The 18,918-nt window shown below is 36.5% G+C and overlaps 1 protein-coding gene across 1 annotated transcript in view; it reads right to left on the bottom strand.

Moving 5' to 3' along the window:
* Positions 1–360: 360 nt before the first annotated feature.
* The window catches only part of LOC115420989 (NEDD4-like E3 ubiquitin-protein ligase WWP2), a 77,976-nt gene continuing 59,418 nt past the window's right edge, over positions 361–18,918 (bottom strand). The window contains 12 exon segments of the mRNA XM_030136637.1: positions 361–488; positions 491–504; positions 1,258–1,330; positions 2,447–2,543; positions 2,621–2,725; positions 6,640–6,760; positions 6,850–6,990; positions 7,078–7,211; positions 10,737–10,896; positions 14,635–14,723; positions 15,990–16,061; positions 17,098–17,176. Of these exon segments, the coding sequence (XP_029992497.1) occupies positions 361–488; positions 491–504; positions 1,258–1,330; positions 2,447–2,543; positions 2,621–2,725; positions 6,640–6,760; positions 6,850–6,990; positions 7,078–7,211; positions 10,737–10,896; positions 14,635–14,723; positions 15,990–16,061; positions 17,098–17,176 (1,213 nt within the window).

Below are 18,918 nucleotides of genomic sequence, written 5' to 3'. Positions count from 1 at the left end.
GTAACAATTAAACCAAACTAACCAATGCAATGATGTTTATCCCATAATATAAAACTATATTCTGACATTAGTCGTTATCGTTTTGTACCCCAGACCCGTTAGAAAAGAAACACCTGGATTCAACGTGTCCACATACTTTTGTCCGTATAGTGAATAAATCTCTGCACGTTCCAAACACATTCACTGTTTCTATGCATAAAACAGCGGCGTCGACACAAACATCCACGAACGCAGCCTCCGTTCAGCCCCGCCCCCTCAGTCTCTCGGCCCCGCCCTCTCTACTGGATCAGGGTAAGGGGCTTAATGTCAGGTGATTTCATAGCCCTGTGATTAACAAATGAAAAAGAACAAGAAGATAAACTATTGTGTTGATTCAGGGCCCGGCCGGTGTCGGTCCGGGTCAGTCAATCCTGTCCGAAAACCCTCCGTCTCCTCGATGGCGAACAGGAGCTTTTCTCGCAGCTGCTCCAGACTCCTGTAGGGGGGAGGTCCAGGCGATTGAAGCTGCCGAGAGCAGGACCACAACAAAGTCAGACTCATACTTTCAGTCAACAGAGTTTGTGCTGCTGAATAATGATCGACACTAGAATGAGGATACAGGAAGTCTTTCATTCCTTCTGGTATTAAACTCTTAAACACTTAAATAACACTCCAACAGGTCCCATAGTTATTACACACCAACATGCACAAAAGAATACACTAAAATACACTTAAAATAAGCTAAACTACATAAAAATTACACTAATATGCTTAAAAAAACACACACAAAAAAATACTAAAATGCTCCAAAAATATTGCAAAATACACAAAAAAATATACGAAATTACACAAAAGTTATGCTAACATGCTCAAATAACACAGAAAATATACTTTAATGCTCCAAAAATACACTAAAATACACAAAAGAATACACTAAAATACACAAAAAATATACTACACTACATAAAAGTTACACTAACATGCTCAAAAAATACAAAACAATATACTAAAATGCTCAAAAAATATTGTAAAATACACAAAAATATACTAAATTACACAAAAGTTACGCCAACATACTCGAATAATACAAAAAAATATACTTTAATGCTCCAAAAATACACTAAAATACACAAAAAATTATACTGAACTACACTTAAATATACTAAACACACAAACAGGGTATGTACAATCCCATTCAGTACTGTTTAAGGATCCGTGGACTCCCTGTATAACCTGTGTTGGTTGGTAACCATGGTAACCGTTGCCCTGGTAACTCACCATGTGTGGCTTCGCGGAAGCCAAGTCTCCTTCCCCACCTTGTCTATGCAGAACTTCTGGGGACCATTACTTCCTGTAAGGATTACACAAACTGTCAGTTCATCAAATGGAAGATGGATGGATGATTATTTCATATTTAGTCGATTGTGTGTTTTTTTGTTTTTTTTCCCTTGTAACATTATTAGTCGTTTCTTTCGTGTTGGGTGTATTTTGTGTGTTTATACACATATATATACTTGCTATGTGCCTTGTTATTTGTTTGTAACTTGTTTTCTTGGTTATAGAAGAAAATCTCAATAAATACATGTTTAAAAAAAAATAGACGCTGGAATGTTTCTGAAAACTATGGTTTGTGTGTTCAGCTTGTTTGCAGTCACTACAGCGGTGGAAAAAAAAGGGTTTAGTTCATGCATTTGGGACATATTACATTAATACTCAGTCTAAGTCACTGAACTGTGTCCAGTATCGGTCCCATTAAACCCACATGCTCCTTCTGCACATGCTCAGTTCCATCCAGGTCAAAACTGGATGTTTGAGCAGATAATGCCTTTATTTATTTTTTTTTTACTATATTTATTACTAGTATAAAATTACAATATTTTTACTACTATTACTTACATAGTTATATTACTTATTACTTACATACCATTGTTACGATTATTATTACTATTTTCTTGTCATATTTCTTAAATGTGTACATTTGTTGTTGTGCTGCTACTGGAACCTGCATTTCCTGAGGGATCAATAAAGTTCTATCAAATCGAATTGAATCAAATCTTTTGAAACACATTCAGGACATGACATGTTCAAACTGTCAATGACTGCATTATTATCTTATTTATCTACATTTCTGTTAATTATCATATTGATAATATCTGTCTAGTGCGTACTGTACATCTTGCTGTTCTGTGTTTAACTGAGTGTTTTCCTGATATTTTAATTACACTTGAATGGAGCGACTTTAACACACACTAATATCCTCTGGCATTAATAAAATATTCTGATTCTGTTTAGTTTCATTATTTTTTCTTATTAACAACAAACAAAATAACTCATTTGTGTTTGTTTGTGTCAGTCTGGTGCAGCCACACATTTACTAACAAATATTTCTTTATAATACATGAGAGTGTGTATATATTCGGGGCGTCTGAGCCTTTTTTCCTCTACCGTACGTGTGTGTGTTTGGTACCTATGAGCTCAGCGAAGCCTCCGACCGGCAGTCGACATGTTCCTGTAACAAACTGAAGGAGGCGGATCCTCTTCTCGTTGTCCATGTCCTTCACCACCTGCGGACACACACCTCATCAGCACAGACACACACTGTTACACAACGGCTGATGGTGGTCCATGTGACGGTCCGTACCTGCCAGAACCAGTGGATCTGTTTGCTGTTCTTGGTGTAGTGTCTGTAGATAGTGTTCTTCTGCCAGTCGGACAGGTCTATCTCCTGCATCCCACACAGCATCAACTAAAACACAACAACAACAACAGCATTAAAGGGCTCATATTTATCTAAACCCACTTTTTTTTTTTTTCCAGATTTTTATTTAGAAATATTGACAAAAGTTCAACATACATTTAAATTACATTGTGGTCACATAACAAGTGTGTGACCAATGACCAATCTTTCCATTCTCAACATTTCAGTTTTTCTTTTTTGTTAATAAACAAAACAATTAAACAGTGAACAATGGATGCATTGTTGCATAAAGAAAACACATACGAAAGACCAAGAGACTTTGACCTCCTCTCTCTAAAGAAAAAAAAAAGAAAAATAAATAAATAAAAAAAATATGAAAAGTAGAATTAATTAATTACACAAAAAACAAGACAATTTCAGATACATTGTCATTCTATTGTCATTTCTTGTACATTTAGGGTTCCAACAGATTGTGTTTGGTAAGTGTAAACAAAAAATATCCACTTCGACCATAGATTTGAAAATTTGTTCATTTGTAATCGAAGGGAGAAGGTTAGTCTTTCCATCTGGTAAATTTCATTCACAATATCAACCCATTTTTCCAGATTAGGTGGTTCAGGTTGGAGCCAGTGTCTGGTCACAGCCTTTTTGCTAGCAGTTATTAGAATTCTATACAACTAAACCCACTTTTATTAGTCTTTGGTTCATTTATTTGTGCATTTGGACCCTAATAGTTCATACAGTGTGAATTTGAACCCTTCAGGTGCTGCAAAACTATCTTTATATTCATTCCAGCAAAAAATCGAGTGGATTTCTACAACCTGTTTGAATTCACTGCTTAATTATTATGTTTTATGAACTAGTTACGCCGTGACTTTGCACATATAAGGTCCAGACTTCAGACGAACCATTCTCAGAGTACGCCATAACTGTTGTCATCCAGCAGCGGTGTAGTCAGACTAAAAATATGTCCAAACTTCGAGCCAATTACCTAAAATATTCAGTTGTTGGTTGTATCAACGAACACAAGTGGCTGAACGGGACAGAAAGCACGATCAACAACCTGGAGGGGGCGGGGCCTGAAGTGGCTCATGTGCATTTAAAGGGCCAGCGCTCAAAATGACCTTTCTGGTGTCTTTACTCAGAAATAGGGTTGAAGATGGACCTGTGGAGTTGAATGAATGAAGAACTCAGACCCAAGCAGAGCATTTACAGTTTATGGAGACCACAGGGAAATGTTGGAAAATGCAGAATTCCATTTAAAAAAGCAAAATATTTAACTTTCAAAACTTACAACCGGACTTTGACTTAGAACATCGTGACTCCTTTGTGTACCTTCAGATCAGAGACCGTTATCATAAAGAGATAATACCAGACCTCCCAGGTAAACACAACCAGATCACTGAAATAGCACGTAAAGCGTATAAGAACGAAGAGGAAAAGCGATACCCAAACTGTATCAGGGATTGGTGTCGAACAGGAAAACTTCAACTCTGTATATTAGAGATGAATGGAAAAAAGAACTGTTGGTAGAATTAAGTGATGATACATGGTATGAAATATGTGAAACTCAAGTAACTACATCTAATTCCAGAAATTGGAAAATATTTTGTTGGAAAAACATAATGAGATTTTTTATAACACCAAAGATCCAAAAGGCTTCACTATCATTACCTCAGCCCTGTTGGAGGGTGTGCGGTGAGCAGGATGTGGGTCATGCACATGTTTTTTGGCAGTGCACAAAATTATCCCAATATTGGAAAAATATCAGCGAAGAACTTGGAAAATATTGGGATATGAACCCACAAGGACATGTTCTGTGTTATATTTGGTCATTTAACAGGAAAAGACAAACCAAGTAAGAATGAATATTTGATTAAAATCCTCTTGGCATCGTCTAAAAAAGCCATCACATGAAAATGGTGTAAAGTGGACCCTCTTACCCTAAATAATTGGAGAGACATTGTGGAAGAAATTCACAACACGGAGAAACTTCCGTATATCATAAGATGGCAGCAAGCAACTTATGAAGATCGATGGAAAAAATGGACAATATACAGGACGACAACTGACGCTATGTTCTAATAGTTTGTGTTGTAAAATTTCTAAAATGAATCAATAAAATATAACTTTAAAAAAAAAAAAAAAAAGCAAAATATCACTCCTTTAACAACAACAGACGGAGGAAACAGTGACAACTCCGACCTCCTGAATTCACTGTTTGTTAGTTTAGACCAGCGATGACAAACATACGGTCAAAACCAAAGAGTCCAAACCCTCCCATGGGAAGAATTTGTGAAATAAAACATTACACTGAAGATATTAACAACTGATGATGTTAAAATCATTTAGTTCAGGTTCCACATTCAGACCAATTTGATCAAAGTGGATCAAACCAGTTAAATAATAACAGAATAAACTATAAATGATGACAACTACAAATTTTTCTTTATTTTTGTGTAAAAAAATCCTCTAAACAACAATGAACCTGACATGTCCAAAGAAAAATAAGTGTTTTGTATATTTGTGAATCCATTGTCATCTGTATGTTGTAATGTACATGTGTAAATGATAAACTGAGGCAGAATATTGTGAAAATTACACTTATTTTTATTAAGAAGTTTGAGGTTGTTTGTATTTTTTAAGGATAGTTTGTAGATGCAAACATTTTCCTTAATGTATTTTTCTTTTTTCACTCTAAAACATTGAGAGCATGTTTGAGCTGTTACATATAGGTTAATATGTTTTTATTTTCCTGACTCATCTGGATCGAACATCGAGCTGAGGAGAAAAGAGCAAACTGAACGTCAGCGTCAGGAACATTTGACAAACTAAACCACAGCTGCTCTTCATTTTCACTTCATCCTGTTGAAGGACACATTTTTCCTAAAGTTGAATCCTGGAACCTTTGGCTCTGTGTCCGAAAGCTCAGCTCGCAAAAATAAGCAAGTATGAAATAAAAAGCACGAAAATAAATTTACTCTATTCATCTGGTCAAAGGTATGAAAGATTCTACAAACGCTTTTGGTTACAAATGGGTAGAAAACCTCAGAAATCACCGCTGTATTTGTATCAGGTTTAAAGAAACACATTGAAAAAAGTCCAAAATGAACAGAACATTTAAACCACTGTAAAATAAGAACTACTATCTGAAAACTCATCTGACAGTAGTTAATCAAAATCAAAATAAATCAATATTTTGGGACATTAAACATTATTTTGAGATTTTATTTGTGAGTATTTGTCGTTATGTTGAGGTGTTTAACCCTTTCATGCCTTCACTTTTATGGATGTTTATGCTTGAAAAACTAACACTGTTCCATGTTAAAGTGTTGATGCATGTAATCCACTACAATGAATTAAAACACAGAAATAAGATAAGAAATAAGTGTTATTTTAACATTATTTTGTTAATGGTTCTCCATTTTTTGTTCATTTTTGTATAAGTTTTCCTCTTGTTATTCTTTATTTTGTTCATTTTTGTTGTTTTTTGGTTATTTTTCTCTGTTAATTGTGTTCATGTTTCTAAAATTTCTGAAAATTATTAAATGTTTTGTGTATTTGTAGATCCACTGTGATCTGTAAGTTGTAATGTACATGTGTAAATGATAAACTGAGACAGAATATTGTTAAAATCACACTTATTTTTAAGAAATTTCAGGTTGTTCATGTTTTTCACATTTTTTAAAGGATAGTTTGTAGATATAAACATTTTCATAATGTAATTGTACTTATTTCACTCTAAAACATAAAAAAAAGTTATGAGTTATTCTGTTATTATTTGACTGGTCTGACCTACTTTAGATCACATTGTTCTGTACGTGGAACCTGAACTAAAGTGAGTTTGACCTTCCTGCTGTAAATCCTCATCTCCACAGAAAACCTCATCCACAGTCAGTGGTTTGTTGTGTAATAATGCTTCTTCCCTAATAACCCATCTTCCTCCTCCTCATCTTCCTCACCTCCAGCTCTTTCTCGTCGAAGTATCGCAGCCACTCCAGAGGAACCACCTCGTTGAATCCGTCCAGGAAGGCTTTGGTCTGTTCCTCCACTCCGCGGGTGAACCTCCAGTCCGTCAACAGGCTGAACAACAAACACAGCTTTGACTTTTACTGTTTGTTTGTTTTTTTTGTGTGTGTTCATGTGCTCGTCGTCCCTGATGACGCTCTCACCTGATGTACTCCTCCTTGTTTTCCTCGGTGACCAGCTCGTTCTCGCCATCGTCCTTCAGCTGATGAGTCGACACTTTACCCAGGATTTCCATGTCCTGAGCGAAATATAGTTCCACGCCACATTCCTCCAGACTGTTCTCCCTGAACACACATAGAGCAATAAGAACACTGATCTACAAGGATTTATACACGATCTGCAAAAACACAGTAAACACAGCCGGTACTTACTTGACCCACATGATGGAGTTATAAAACTCTGGATCTATGGATTCCAAGTCTTTTAATGTAGGTTTCTTGTCCAGCATTCGCTTGTAGAACGGCAGCGTGAAGCCAGTGTCAATGAACTTCCCATGGTACAAAGCCTGTGGACAGAAGCACAAGGAAAACCACCCAGAGATGTGACTCAATATGGATCAATGAGGATCAATAAAACTCAATAAGGATCAATATGGCTCAATAATGATAAATAAGGCTCAATAAGGATCAAAAAGGATAAAGAAGGATCAATAAGGACAAATAAGGCATTGCATTTCATAAATTCATCCCTGGATGGACTGGATTGGACCTTTTGGTGCACCGGTTTTGGCCCATGGGCCGTATGTTTGACCCCCCTGATCTAAATAAAGTTTATGATGTGATTCTTATAAATCCTCCATGTTTGAGACTACGTTACTTTTCTACGTTGAACAATGAGAAAGCACTTAATGTACCAAACATTAGGAATAAGACTTCGCTAAAGAACTATTCCATTTAGAACAAAAATAGAGTTTAAATTTCATTATTATCAATAATAATAATAATAATAATAATAATAATATAAGGATTACATTAAATCAGTATTAATCAGAATCTAAGTTCATGGTGCCGTGGCCCAAATACATGTAGAGATAAAACTAAACCAGAACCAGGACCAGTCTTCATGGACCCACTGGTGTGCCCCACCCCTGGACTCAACATCTCCACATCAGAACGTCTGATGCCATGGAGCTTTAATACTAAGGATCTAAAGCAGTCATAATTTGCTGATATTATAATGGTATTTTATGGCCACTGGTGACATCTGGTTCCAATAATTTCTAAACAAATTGCGAATATTTTAATGTCGGTGGCTCGTCGTTAGCGCTGGTGATTCATGGTGGAGCCTTTTCATGGCCGGCCGAGTGTCAGAAACACTTCCACAGCCAGTGGCCATTACAGGGACAATGAATAGAGCTTTTATTTCTGCAGTCTGATATAATTTCAGTCACCGTCCAGGAAATAGTCTGCACCTGGAGTTCTAGAAACAAAAAGTAGCTGACAATTCATGTAATAAACGCCTCACAAATGTTTGATTATCGTATATTTCTACATCTGTGGCTGTCAATCATCTGGCGTATGGATGTGTCAGAGCAGACAGGTGAGTTCTGTGTTCTATTGGCTCAAACCAATAGAACTGATCCTTATTTAACCCTTAGATCCAAAGTGGGTCAAAATGACCCAGTGAGGTTGTTTTATTGTAATATCTTTATAATGAAAAGTTATTATTTCATCTTCCAGGTATTCCTTAAAAAAACACGTTACTGACATCATGCCTTTTATAGATGTTTTGTAATTGTAGTTTTTGTTTTACTACCCCAGGCTTTCATAGGGGGGTCAAAATGACCCGCATTCTGTTACAATGGAATTACATCTGGACCTTTGATTCATTCTACAGCAAAACCAAAGGATGGACGAATGGATGTTGACATTGTTCTATTGCTGTTTATATACTATATATCGTCACTGCCGGGCAGAAACCTCGTAAGTCCATTTTTGGTCTTTTTTTGCCATAAAATGATTCCATTGGTCAGTCTTCATGTTGGCCTGACGGTTTTAGAAATATTTAACCAATGAAAAGTGTTGAAAACAGCTCATCACTACATCACTTAATTTAATTTATTTATTTAGAATATACACCGCTTTTCCAGTTTCCTGAAAAATAACAGTTTTGGACATAAGAGGTTTCTGCCCGACAACGACGATATTATCTATATTATAAAAGCCAAGTGGCCTCTGTGTGTGTGTATGTGTGTGTGTATGTGTGTCTGGGGACTCACTCAAAATCCTGAAAGAGCTGACTGCTGCAGTTTGACATACTTGTGTATTTTTGGTCAAGGAACAGACTAGCGACAACGGCAAGTTGATAGGACCAATATTTTGGGAGATATTAGTAATTTTGGAATACAATAGCCTTACAATCATACTGCTATACCCACAATGCTTTGGTGGTGACTGCTGGACAAATGCAGTACAGCATGCACAAATACACAACAGCATGAAAACTACCATATCTAGAACCCGTGGATCCCCATGGGTCAACGCGCTAGTTTACAATATACACTTTGCTTTTCAAACATTAAAAATATTTTAAAAACATAAAAATGTTAAAAAATTGAAAATAAAAAATATTTCAAATATGAAATCATTCATTCTGTGTGCGTTCAAGTACATTCAGTCAGACAGAGCGGTTTAATGTTAACAGTGCATTCTGGGACTAAATATAGGCAGCTGCTGGTGGGTGTAGGCTGGGTGCGGCGGTGAGGTCATAGTGTGGGTGAGGGGTGGGGTGATGGGAGGAGGGAGTGGGTTTATGAGACTTTAACGAGGCTTCATAGTTCGTACTGTGCATCATGTATGAACATGGAGGTAAAGGTGACTCATCCATGTATGACGGATGTGGATCAGAGGAAGAAAACCAGAACGATGTGAACATACTAACATCATCAGGAGACAATGTTCTGGTTGTTCCTACAGGACATGGTGAAGTTCTTGAATTCCTGAACATAATTCACCCATAAACCTTCTATTTGTGGCTTCATTATTATGTGTGGTTCTGAAGTCAATTATGGTTCTATTTATGCTGCTTCTATTAAAGAACGAATCTGCAGCATTTCTCGATTATTGTCTGTAAAAGCATCGCTCAAAGTTGGCTTGTCCTGTGAGTGAGTGTTGGTCAAGTGAACAAAAGAGTAAATGCTGGCGAGAAAAAAGCTCTGAAATACAAACATAATTAAAACTTCATTTTGGGATTGTTTCAGAGTGGTTGTGTTCACCCCTACATCAGGGGTGTCAAACCAAAACCGGCCCACCAAAGGGTCCAGTCTGGCCCAAGGGATGAATTTGTGAAATCCAAACATTACACTGAAGTTGACATTGTTTATAGGTTATTATGTTATTATTTTATTGGTCTGACCCACTTGAGCTCGTATAGGTCTGTATGTGGACTGAATTCAACATCCCAGACATGGTAAAACAAGGTAAAAATAAGACAAAGCAGGCAGAAAGCAGCATCAACCAGATAAATACACCCTAACACAGTGACAGAGGGATATGAAGGATGATTCAGAACATTGATCCACAGTGTCTTTATATGAAAATGGTCCATATTTTGTCTTTAATATATTAAAAATAACCAAAAGTGGTACTTTAAGTGTGGAGAAATAAAAAGTTTGGATGTTAAGCTGCACTGTCTGAGCTAATTCTGTCAGTACCGACGAAAAGAAGTGAAAAACAGAAGAAACATAGCGAATGAAAGTCAACATTTCAGTTGCTTTCCTCCGCTGGAGATAAACCTCAAATAAAAAAATTATAAAATAAAAATTACGAAAATATATATAGTTTACAATTTTTATTCATTTATTTATTTATTTTCATGCATCAAATTTGTCCAGATAATTTCTTAATTCAAAATTAGATATTTTATGTCATTGTACACAATGTACTTGTTGTAATAGATTACCTATTGTTTTTATATATCGTATGAGAGAAGCTATTTTGTTGATTTTTTTTGTATCTTATTTGTAAAACTTAAATAAAAAAATAGTGTGGAAGACAAAGAATCATCCCGTGTTTAAAAGAAGAGGGCTCACCATGGCGATGAAGCGGCCGATGAAGCGGAAGTAGGTGAGGTGGTCGGGGTTGATGGAGGAGGCGGGGTTAATCTGCAGACAGTAGTTGTTCTTGCCGGCGTATTCGAACAGACAGTACATAGGGTTGAGGACCTCATGGGACAACAGGAAGAACCACTCCCTGCAGACGGATGCCACAGAACACACGGTTACAGACGGAGGGTTTCGATCAGAAACATGTTTTAACAGATATTAGTGAAGGTTAGGTTTTAAATCAAACACATGGTTCATGGAACAGGAACAAGAACAAGATATAGTACAACAAACAGAGACAGAACAGTAAATACAGATGGAATTCACCAGGATTAAACAGCACAGATTATTTTAAACGTAGATCAAATAAATCACACAAACAAATGACTTACAGTACAGCAAATACAAATAAAATATAATAGCATAATTTTAATAACACAATAATATTTACATGTACATTTCTTTTAATTATCATATTGATAATAATATATTGCCTTCTATATGTTGCACAAATTGCTGTCCTATGTTTTAATATGTTTATTTTATTGTATATTTCATTGTATTGATAATTTCTTTCTTGCTACTTTTTATTCTACCTGAATGGAACCAAACTGTAACACACTGGTGTTGAAAAAGTATTCTGATTCTGAAAACCAACAAACCGAGGTAGGATCTACTCTTCTTTTAGCGTACACTGAAGTGAAATAAGTTTTTATGTATTGGTTGCTTCTTACTGTTGCTATTAAGAAATCAGTGTAGCTGCCATTTTGGAGTGGTTTGGATTAGACTAAAAATACACACACGTATTTATAATAAAAAATGCTATTATGCTTATATTTCAATAAAAAGATATTTATACTTTGATCTATTTAAGACAAAACTGTTTATATACTCCAGTTAAATCATTAATACTTGGGTGTATAAAAGGTAAATACCTGTTGAAATTGGTTGGAAAACATAAATACTATTGTAATATTTATTCTATGAAATCTATGACTACACTCATTGGAAAAACAGATTCTACGTGTAACCTGGCCTTTGGAATGTGGAGAAATAAACCAGGGTATCTGCAGGTCTGATGAAGCTGAATTTATGACATTTTTCTATTTGGGTTTTTGGTAAAATTTCAGACCTTGCATTCACATAAATAACAGTCCAACAGTCATAGTTATAATATACCAATATGCACAAAAAATACACAAATAATACACTAAAAAGGCACTAAAATGCACAAAAAAATACACTAAAATGCTCCAAAAATACACTGACATAGACCAAATAATACACTCAACTACTCCAAAAAATACACTAAAATACCCAAAATATATGCTAAATACACAAACAGGGTATGTGCAAGTTTGATGAAGCTAAATTTATGGCTTTTTTAACTATTTTTCTCATTGTCTTGGGTCAAATTTCATTCCTTTCCCCCTCACCCATGAATGACTGTTGGAGGCTCCACTCATTCCCATCTCTGTCAGGATAAAATGATCAACACTAATCACACATTGGACTAATTCTGTACAAAGATTTACAAACAAAATAAAGAAATATCATTTATTGTGTCTGTGGGATTTTAAAGGCGTTTGAGTGACATATTTAAACATTAATTATCAGTATTGAGAATTCAGGCCTTAATTTAGGACGATCATATTTGAGACTTTTAAAGGATCCGTGGACACACTGATAAAGGCTCCACCCCCATCCCTAAAACAACCAATCAGCTTTCACCTACTGTAAACAGGCTGCTTTTGTCCTACCACCTGTGATGCATGTTCTGCCAGGTTTGACTTCATCATGATTCACATTATTTCTACTCATTTGTGTGATCGGGGTTATAGCTAAAGTGCTAATTTGCAGCCGTAGTCTCTAGGTTACAGTGTTGTTGCTATGACAACATTGAACTCTGCCCTGAAAGCTCAGACAGTGAAACTATAACAATGTGCATTAAGAATGATTTATTTACTTTAACTTATGAACTAAATATGAAAGTTTTTTTTTTTTTTTTTTTTTTAACTAACTGGTAAATTAATTTTGTCTTGTATATTACATGTTGTGTGATACATGTTGTATGTTACATGTATGTATGTTGTATATTATATATATGTATGGCTATTTTTTTAAATAGAGAATATTTTTGGAGGTGCACCCACATTTCGAAATAAAGTCTCTTATCTCTTATCTTTTGTTAGAAATGTCTTTTAAGTGGTTGCAGAGCTTTACAGGCTTGAAAACAAACAAACTACTGTGCATTATAATCGTATCTGCCTCTTTATCGATATCATTTAGACAGTTACTGATTATCACAACATAGTGTTTTACTATCTGTACAGAAAACAGAACAGACTATAGAGAACGTAGAATGTACAGAGCCACAATTAAAGTCCGATTAGATCATAAAAAATCACTTACTGGTTAGTGCGATGTTCAATTTTACATTTATTGATCAGTTCCTTTGAGTTTATGTTTCTGGTATGTCAATACAGGTGTGTATGTACCGTATGAATGTGTATGTGTATGTGAAGATGATAAGTGAGGTTGACTTTTTACAAAAGATCCAAGGGACTTGATATTTCATAGATTATGCTGATATTAAGCCGAAGGACAGACTGTCATGTGGAGAAGTGGTGGGATTAAATAAATTATACTTCCTTCCTTCCATTCCTTTCTGAACGTGCGAATGAAGTCATACTTTGTTTTCATGTGTATGTATATGTTTTTTTCCATGTTTTCTTGCAATCTGTTTTATTTCTAAGAACTAAGTAGGATTACTTTTGTTTTGTTGCATATTCGAAATAAACTAAACTGAACTGAGCTTCATGTTCAGATGTATTTATTTACTTGTGTATTTATTTCTTATAGTGAGACAAATTCCAATTCTAGTGTCTAGTTTCTAGTAAGGTTTTTAAAAAGTAAATTTCACAATGCATTTCAGCAATAAAATCATTATATATCAGTATTTTTTTTTTTTATTTAATGTTCTACCTTTAAATTTCTAAAATATTTTTCGTGCTCTAAGTAATAATTTTCCACCAAAACTAACCATCTACTTTCTTCACATTTCACTGAGGAAGAAAAATCTCTCATTAAACTTTAAGGAAACATTGATGTTTTTATCTGAAATCATCATGAACAGGACATCTTACAGCTGTAGACATGATGTGTCCAATACTTTTGTCCATATAGTTTAGAAACAACTGTAAAAACAGCCACATTAATCTCAACATAAAAAAAAAATCAGCACATTTCCCCAAGTGTTCAACTATTTCTTTACTGAGGATATAACAGTCAGTTAGTTTGGTTTTTGTTAGACTTTATTCCGGACAGTGGTAAATGATATGACCAACAAATTACATGAGGACGAAACATACAAGACAGAATAAATACAGCAGAGCAGATTAAAAACAGACAAACAGATGCATGTGAGACAGAATGAGGACCCCCACCACCAGCTGCAGCACCAGCCCCCAGCCCCCGCCTTCCCCTTTGGGTGTATGGGAGGAGAGGGATGGACTGACGGACGGACGGACGGACGGATGCAGACACCTCCCAACATCCCGTCCGTGGTTCTACCCTGTGGTAGAACAGCATGATGTCACCTACCATAGGGTAAAACCACTGACGTGACACCGGAGACAGAGACACAATGCAAAAAACCAAAAGGAGAACGAATGAAAACACTGGCAACAGAAAAAATAAGGACGTGTACAGAGAGGGAGGAGACCTGGGATGGGTGACAGATGACTGATGGGAGGAGGGGGAGGAGGGGGGAAGGGGGATACCCTTAAGAGACAGGAAACCACACACCATCACCGACACTCAGTGACAAATGACCATGAGCGATGAGTGAAAACGGCGCCGCTAACAGGATGTGAGCGGCTCTCACCTGGCGATGCCGCCGTAGTCCAGCCCCTCCTCGCCGCGCATGATGATGTAGAGTCTACGGCGAAGGTCGTACGGCTTCACGTTCATGATCTGACCAAAGAAAAAAAACAGCACACGATCAGTTTGTGGAAGGAAACGTGAAATGAAGGGAGGAAGATGTAGACGTGAACAGTGAAATCAATCAAATATCAATCTATTAATCATCTATCCTTTATAAACTGACTTATTGCAATATTCTCTGATGACATTAACATTAATCATCTCACAGATTTAATTAACTTTACAGATTTTGTAACTAATGTTAGCTAATGCTACTAGCTCGTTTCAGGCAAATGAAAAAGTTTTACGTCAACATCCAGCTATGTCGTTAATCTAATTTTAAGCATATCCATCCATCCATCTGGACTCTGATTTAGAACACAACCACCATGAAACCATTACAAAATTTGTTATTTCTCTAATTTCATTGCTTTGTTCTTGCTAATGCTGAGCTGCCAAGCAAAAGTAAAGTTAAACTCTAAGTTCATATGTAAACAAATTTAGTCAAATATGATCTAAAGTGGGTCAGATCAGTAAAATACTAACATAATAACATATAAATAATGACAACTACAAATTTTTACTCTGTTTTACAGTGAAAAAAGTTAAATGAAAATGTTTATGTCTGAACTTCAATAACCCGAAATTTCTTAAGAAAAATAAGTGCAATTTTACCAATATTCTGCCTCAGTTTATCATTTAAACATGTTTATTCTAACTTACAGGTCACAGTAGATCTACAAATACACAGAACATTTAATAACAGACAGAATATTGGTACAACTGCACTTTCACATTCACATCTTCATGATAGTATTTTACTTTTGTAATGTTTTAAACCAAAACAAGGACAATATTTTAGAATTGTCATTATTTGTAGGTTATTATGATAGTATTTTAATGGTCTGACCCACTTTAGATCATATTGTTCTGTATGTGGAACCTGAACTAAAATGATTTGAACATCATTTTGCTTTTCACAAATTCATCCCAAGGACCAGATTTGACCCTTTGGTGGCCAGATTTGGCCCACGGACCGTATGTTTGCTGCCCCTGATTTTATGAGATGGTGCACCAAATGTTTTCATGCTTTGAAATATCAATAAAAGACATTTTCTACACAGCTGAATAAGCCGTTTTGGGACTAAATGTTTCATTCAACTTCATCATATCTACATGTTCTCTATTTTAAGCCAGGTTTCCAGAGGCTTTAAAACATCAGCGTATCTGCAGATGATGTGTAAAAATGTACAATTCGTGATGTGACGCTGATAATCAAACTATTAACTGTGTGCGTTCATGTCGTCCAAGTCTGACCTGTTGAAACGAGTCCTCGAACAGCGTCTGTCTGGACACAGAGATCTTCACATGGCTCGGCAACGCGTTAGACTGAACAGAGACAAAACACAGTCAAACACAAGGACCACTGATCTGACTTTAACTGACACTGATCAGAACTGAGATTCAAAACAACGCATACACAAAGTATTTACATATGAAATATCTGGGTATGAAATGAAAAATATATATGAAATTTATTAACCCTTTTAAGACAATGTGTGTCTCCAGTGACACATTTAGCATTTTACGGGATTCAAGTTACTGTAATTCGCTATTGACAAAACTCAAATGTCATCTTTGAGCTGAGATTGGGTTCTTTCTATTGGTCTATAACACATTAGGGTAGAGGTCTGCATTGGCTGAGGGGGAGGGGTGGAAGTGGGCAGAGCGCAGAGTGCAGTCGATGAGAGAGAGATGGAAGATTTTTATTGCTTTTATTAGTGTTTTAGCGATGTTTTAGTGGTGAATTCTTGTAAGTAATTGTATATAATAGTGATAGCGCTGTTTTGAAGTGTTTTGGAGTTATAAATGATTACATTTTGGTGGTGATGGGGGGGGGGGGGGGGCACGAATGATCTGCCTTGGTGAAGGTCTGCGCTCTCCGAGTGCTTTTCTAGTTTAATTTGTTCTTTTCTATCCTCACTTTCATCACTGTCTGCACTTACAGGTGGTTTTATTAAAAACTTATGCAGAGAAATCTGCTTTGTTCTGCTTTTTAAAATGTTTCCAAAATACACCAGACCACTGTCATTAAATAAAGCAGCCGCACCACCTCAACTTAATTTGTTTGGGTGACTTTTTTCATTTAAAATCAGAAACCTCTGCCCGCTTTCTCAACACTTGTTTTCATTTCCTGGTCCAGATCTCCTCCTCCACTACACTGTCCTGTACCTATTGGAGGATCACCTGCTCCTACTGAAGATTTCCACTTGTATTTCCAGATAAAAATTCTCAAAGTGAGTTTCTCATCCTGCTTTGCCCTCGTACTGCCTGGTTCTGCTGTATTCCCGAACACACTGGTCTCAGTGATGTATGAGGATGTGTGTGGTTTTTACTGCAGACGCTGGTTAGTGTTAATACTCACATGGCACAGGAAACGGAACTGGTGGTATTTCCACCTGAAGCTGCGATCGTAGGCGCCGGGTGAACCGCCCTGCCGCGACCTGCACATACACAACCGGGAGGAAGACGGACGGTCGGTAAAAACCAGAACAAATAACCCACAACAAGCAAATCAGGGAGGGTCGGTCGTGTGCACGTTTACTGTTAATGTGTACATGTTAAATTCACATTGGGCTATTATATAAAGAAGTAAATGTGTTGGTGCGTCTGGGCCTCGGAGACGGAGGTGAGTGGGATCGTGCAGCTGTGTTAGTTCAAGCCCCACCAACCCACTGAACACACACACTGGATATGTGCCTCGTCAGCAGCCCGCAAAGGCAGAGCGACATAGGCTGATAATGGCAGCGAAGGAGAGAGCGAGAGAGTGAAATGGAAGTGAAGGCGGTCTGTAATGCGTTTGTGCTCGCTGAGCTGCCAGGCACATCTCGGTTTGGGTTCGGAAACGGAGGCCACGGCGGCTGAGGTCTGGCCGCCGACACACACATAGACACCCACACATACACTTAAACGTAAAAAATAAAAAAAAGAGCTTGTTCAGGCTGAAAAATTCTGCCCAAACACGTTCAAGTATCAGCAAGAAAAGCAGTCGCACACTCACAGAAATCTATGAGAACACACGGCGAATACATATGAACATGCCGAACGTCAACACAAAAACACACGCACACATACACACACACATGCCAACACAGCCTGCAGTGGATCTGCTGTCACACATCTGCACATTCTCTGAGCTGTGGTGAGATTTGAGAGCGCTTCAAGGAAAGGCAAACATCCACAGGCTGAGGGGAAGAGCTGTGTGTGTGTGTGTGATAAAATATGAAGGATCTAAGGCCTACGATAAAGAATAGAAAGAAGAAAAAAAAAACAGATAAGGAAATAAAAAGGATGATATGGTTCAGATTCAGGAACGGTGTAATGGAATGTCTCCATCTGTGAATCTGTGCTTCCGTCGTTCTTTGATTTTTCAGTTTCAAGGCCAAGAAAAACAAAAAAACCAGCAGTGCTTTTTTGTTTACACCTGATTTTAATATATTTCCACAGTTTATTAAAAGTGGACGTCCAGTATAACATCTGAGCGGTAGTTTCGACCAGTTAATAGCTTTAACTGCTTTAAGATGCTATTCATCCAATTATTGTGTATCTGTTTTTATCAGTTTTAGTATATCTTATTGTATATATCTATATATTTTTACTAGTTTTACCACACCTTGGATTTTTACCTATGTCTTTACACAGCATTTTCGGCACTTTGTATTGTTTTAAATGTGCTACTTGACTTTAACCAGTGTATTTTAGCATCTGGCATGAATATTATCCATTTAAATGTCAAATATGATAAATAACTCCATGTCGACGTATATACAAAGCTCTACAGTTAATACTATCATTGGTGTTATGAGGAAACAGTATAATAAATCCTTTTTAAGCCCTACGGCCAATACTAACAAGTAGATCATAATATGAATGTTAATTTCATCATAGCATAACTGCCTAAGTCACTTTTATTTCTTATGCAATCATTGTTGTGTCTTAGTTTTTGTTTTTTTTTGTTTGTTTTTTTTAAACTTGCGCACACATCTGGTCGAACTTACTATTATAATATAGATAAAGAGTTCTACAAGTTTCTTCTTTTCTGAAAACCTTCAGATATGATTTAGGCCAGAACTGTCAAACTCATTTTAGTCCAGTATGATCTCAAACCAGCCAGATCAGTAAAATAAAAACATAAGACCCAATAAATAATGACAACTGCAAGTTTTTCTTTGTTTTAGCATGGAAA

The sequence above is a fragment of the Sphaeramia orbicularis genome, chromosome 6, assembly GCF_902148855.1.
Source record: "Sphaeramia orbicularis chromosome 6, fSphaOr1.1, whole genome shotgun sequence".
In the NCBI taxonomy this organism is placed as follows: Eukaryota; Metazoa; Chordata; class Actinopteri; order Kurtiformes; family Apogonidae; genus Sphaeramia; species Sphaeramia orbicularis.
The sequence above is the reverse complement of the archived record's forward strand: the minus strand, read 5'-3'. Positions and strand labels throughout refer to the sequence as shown.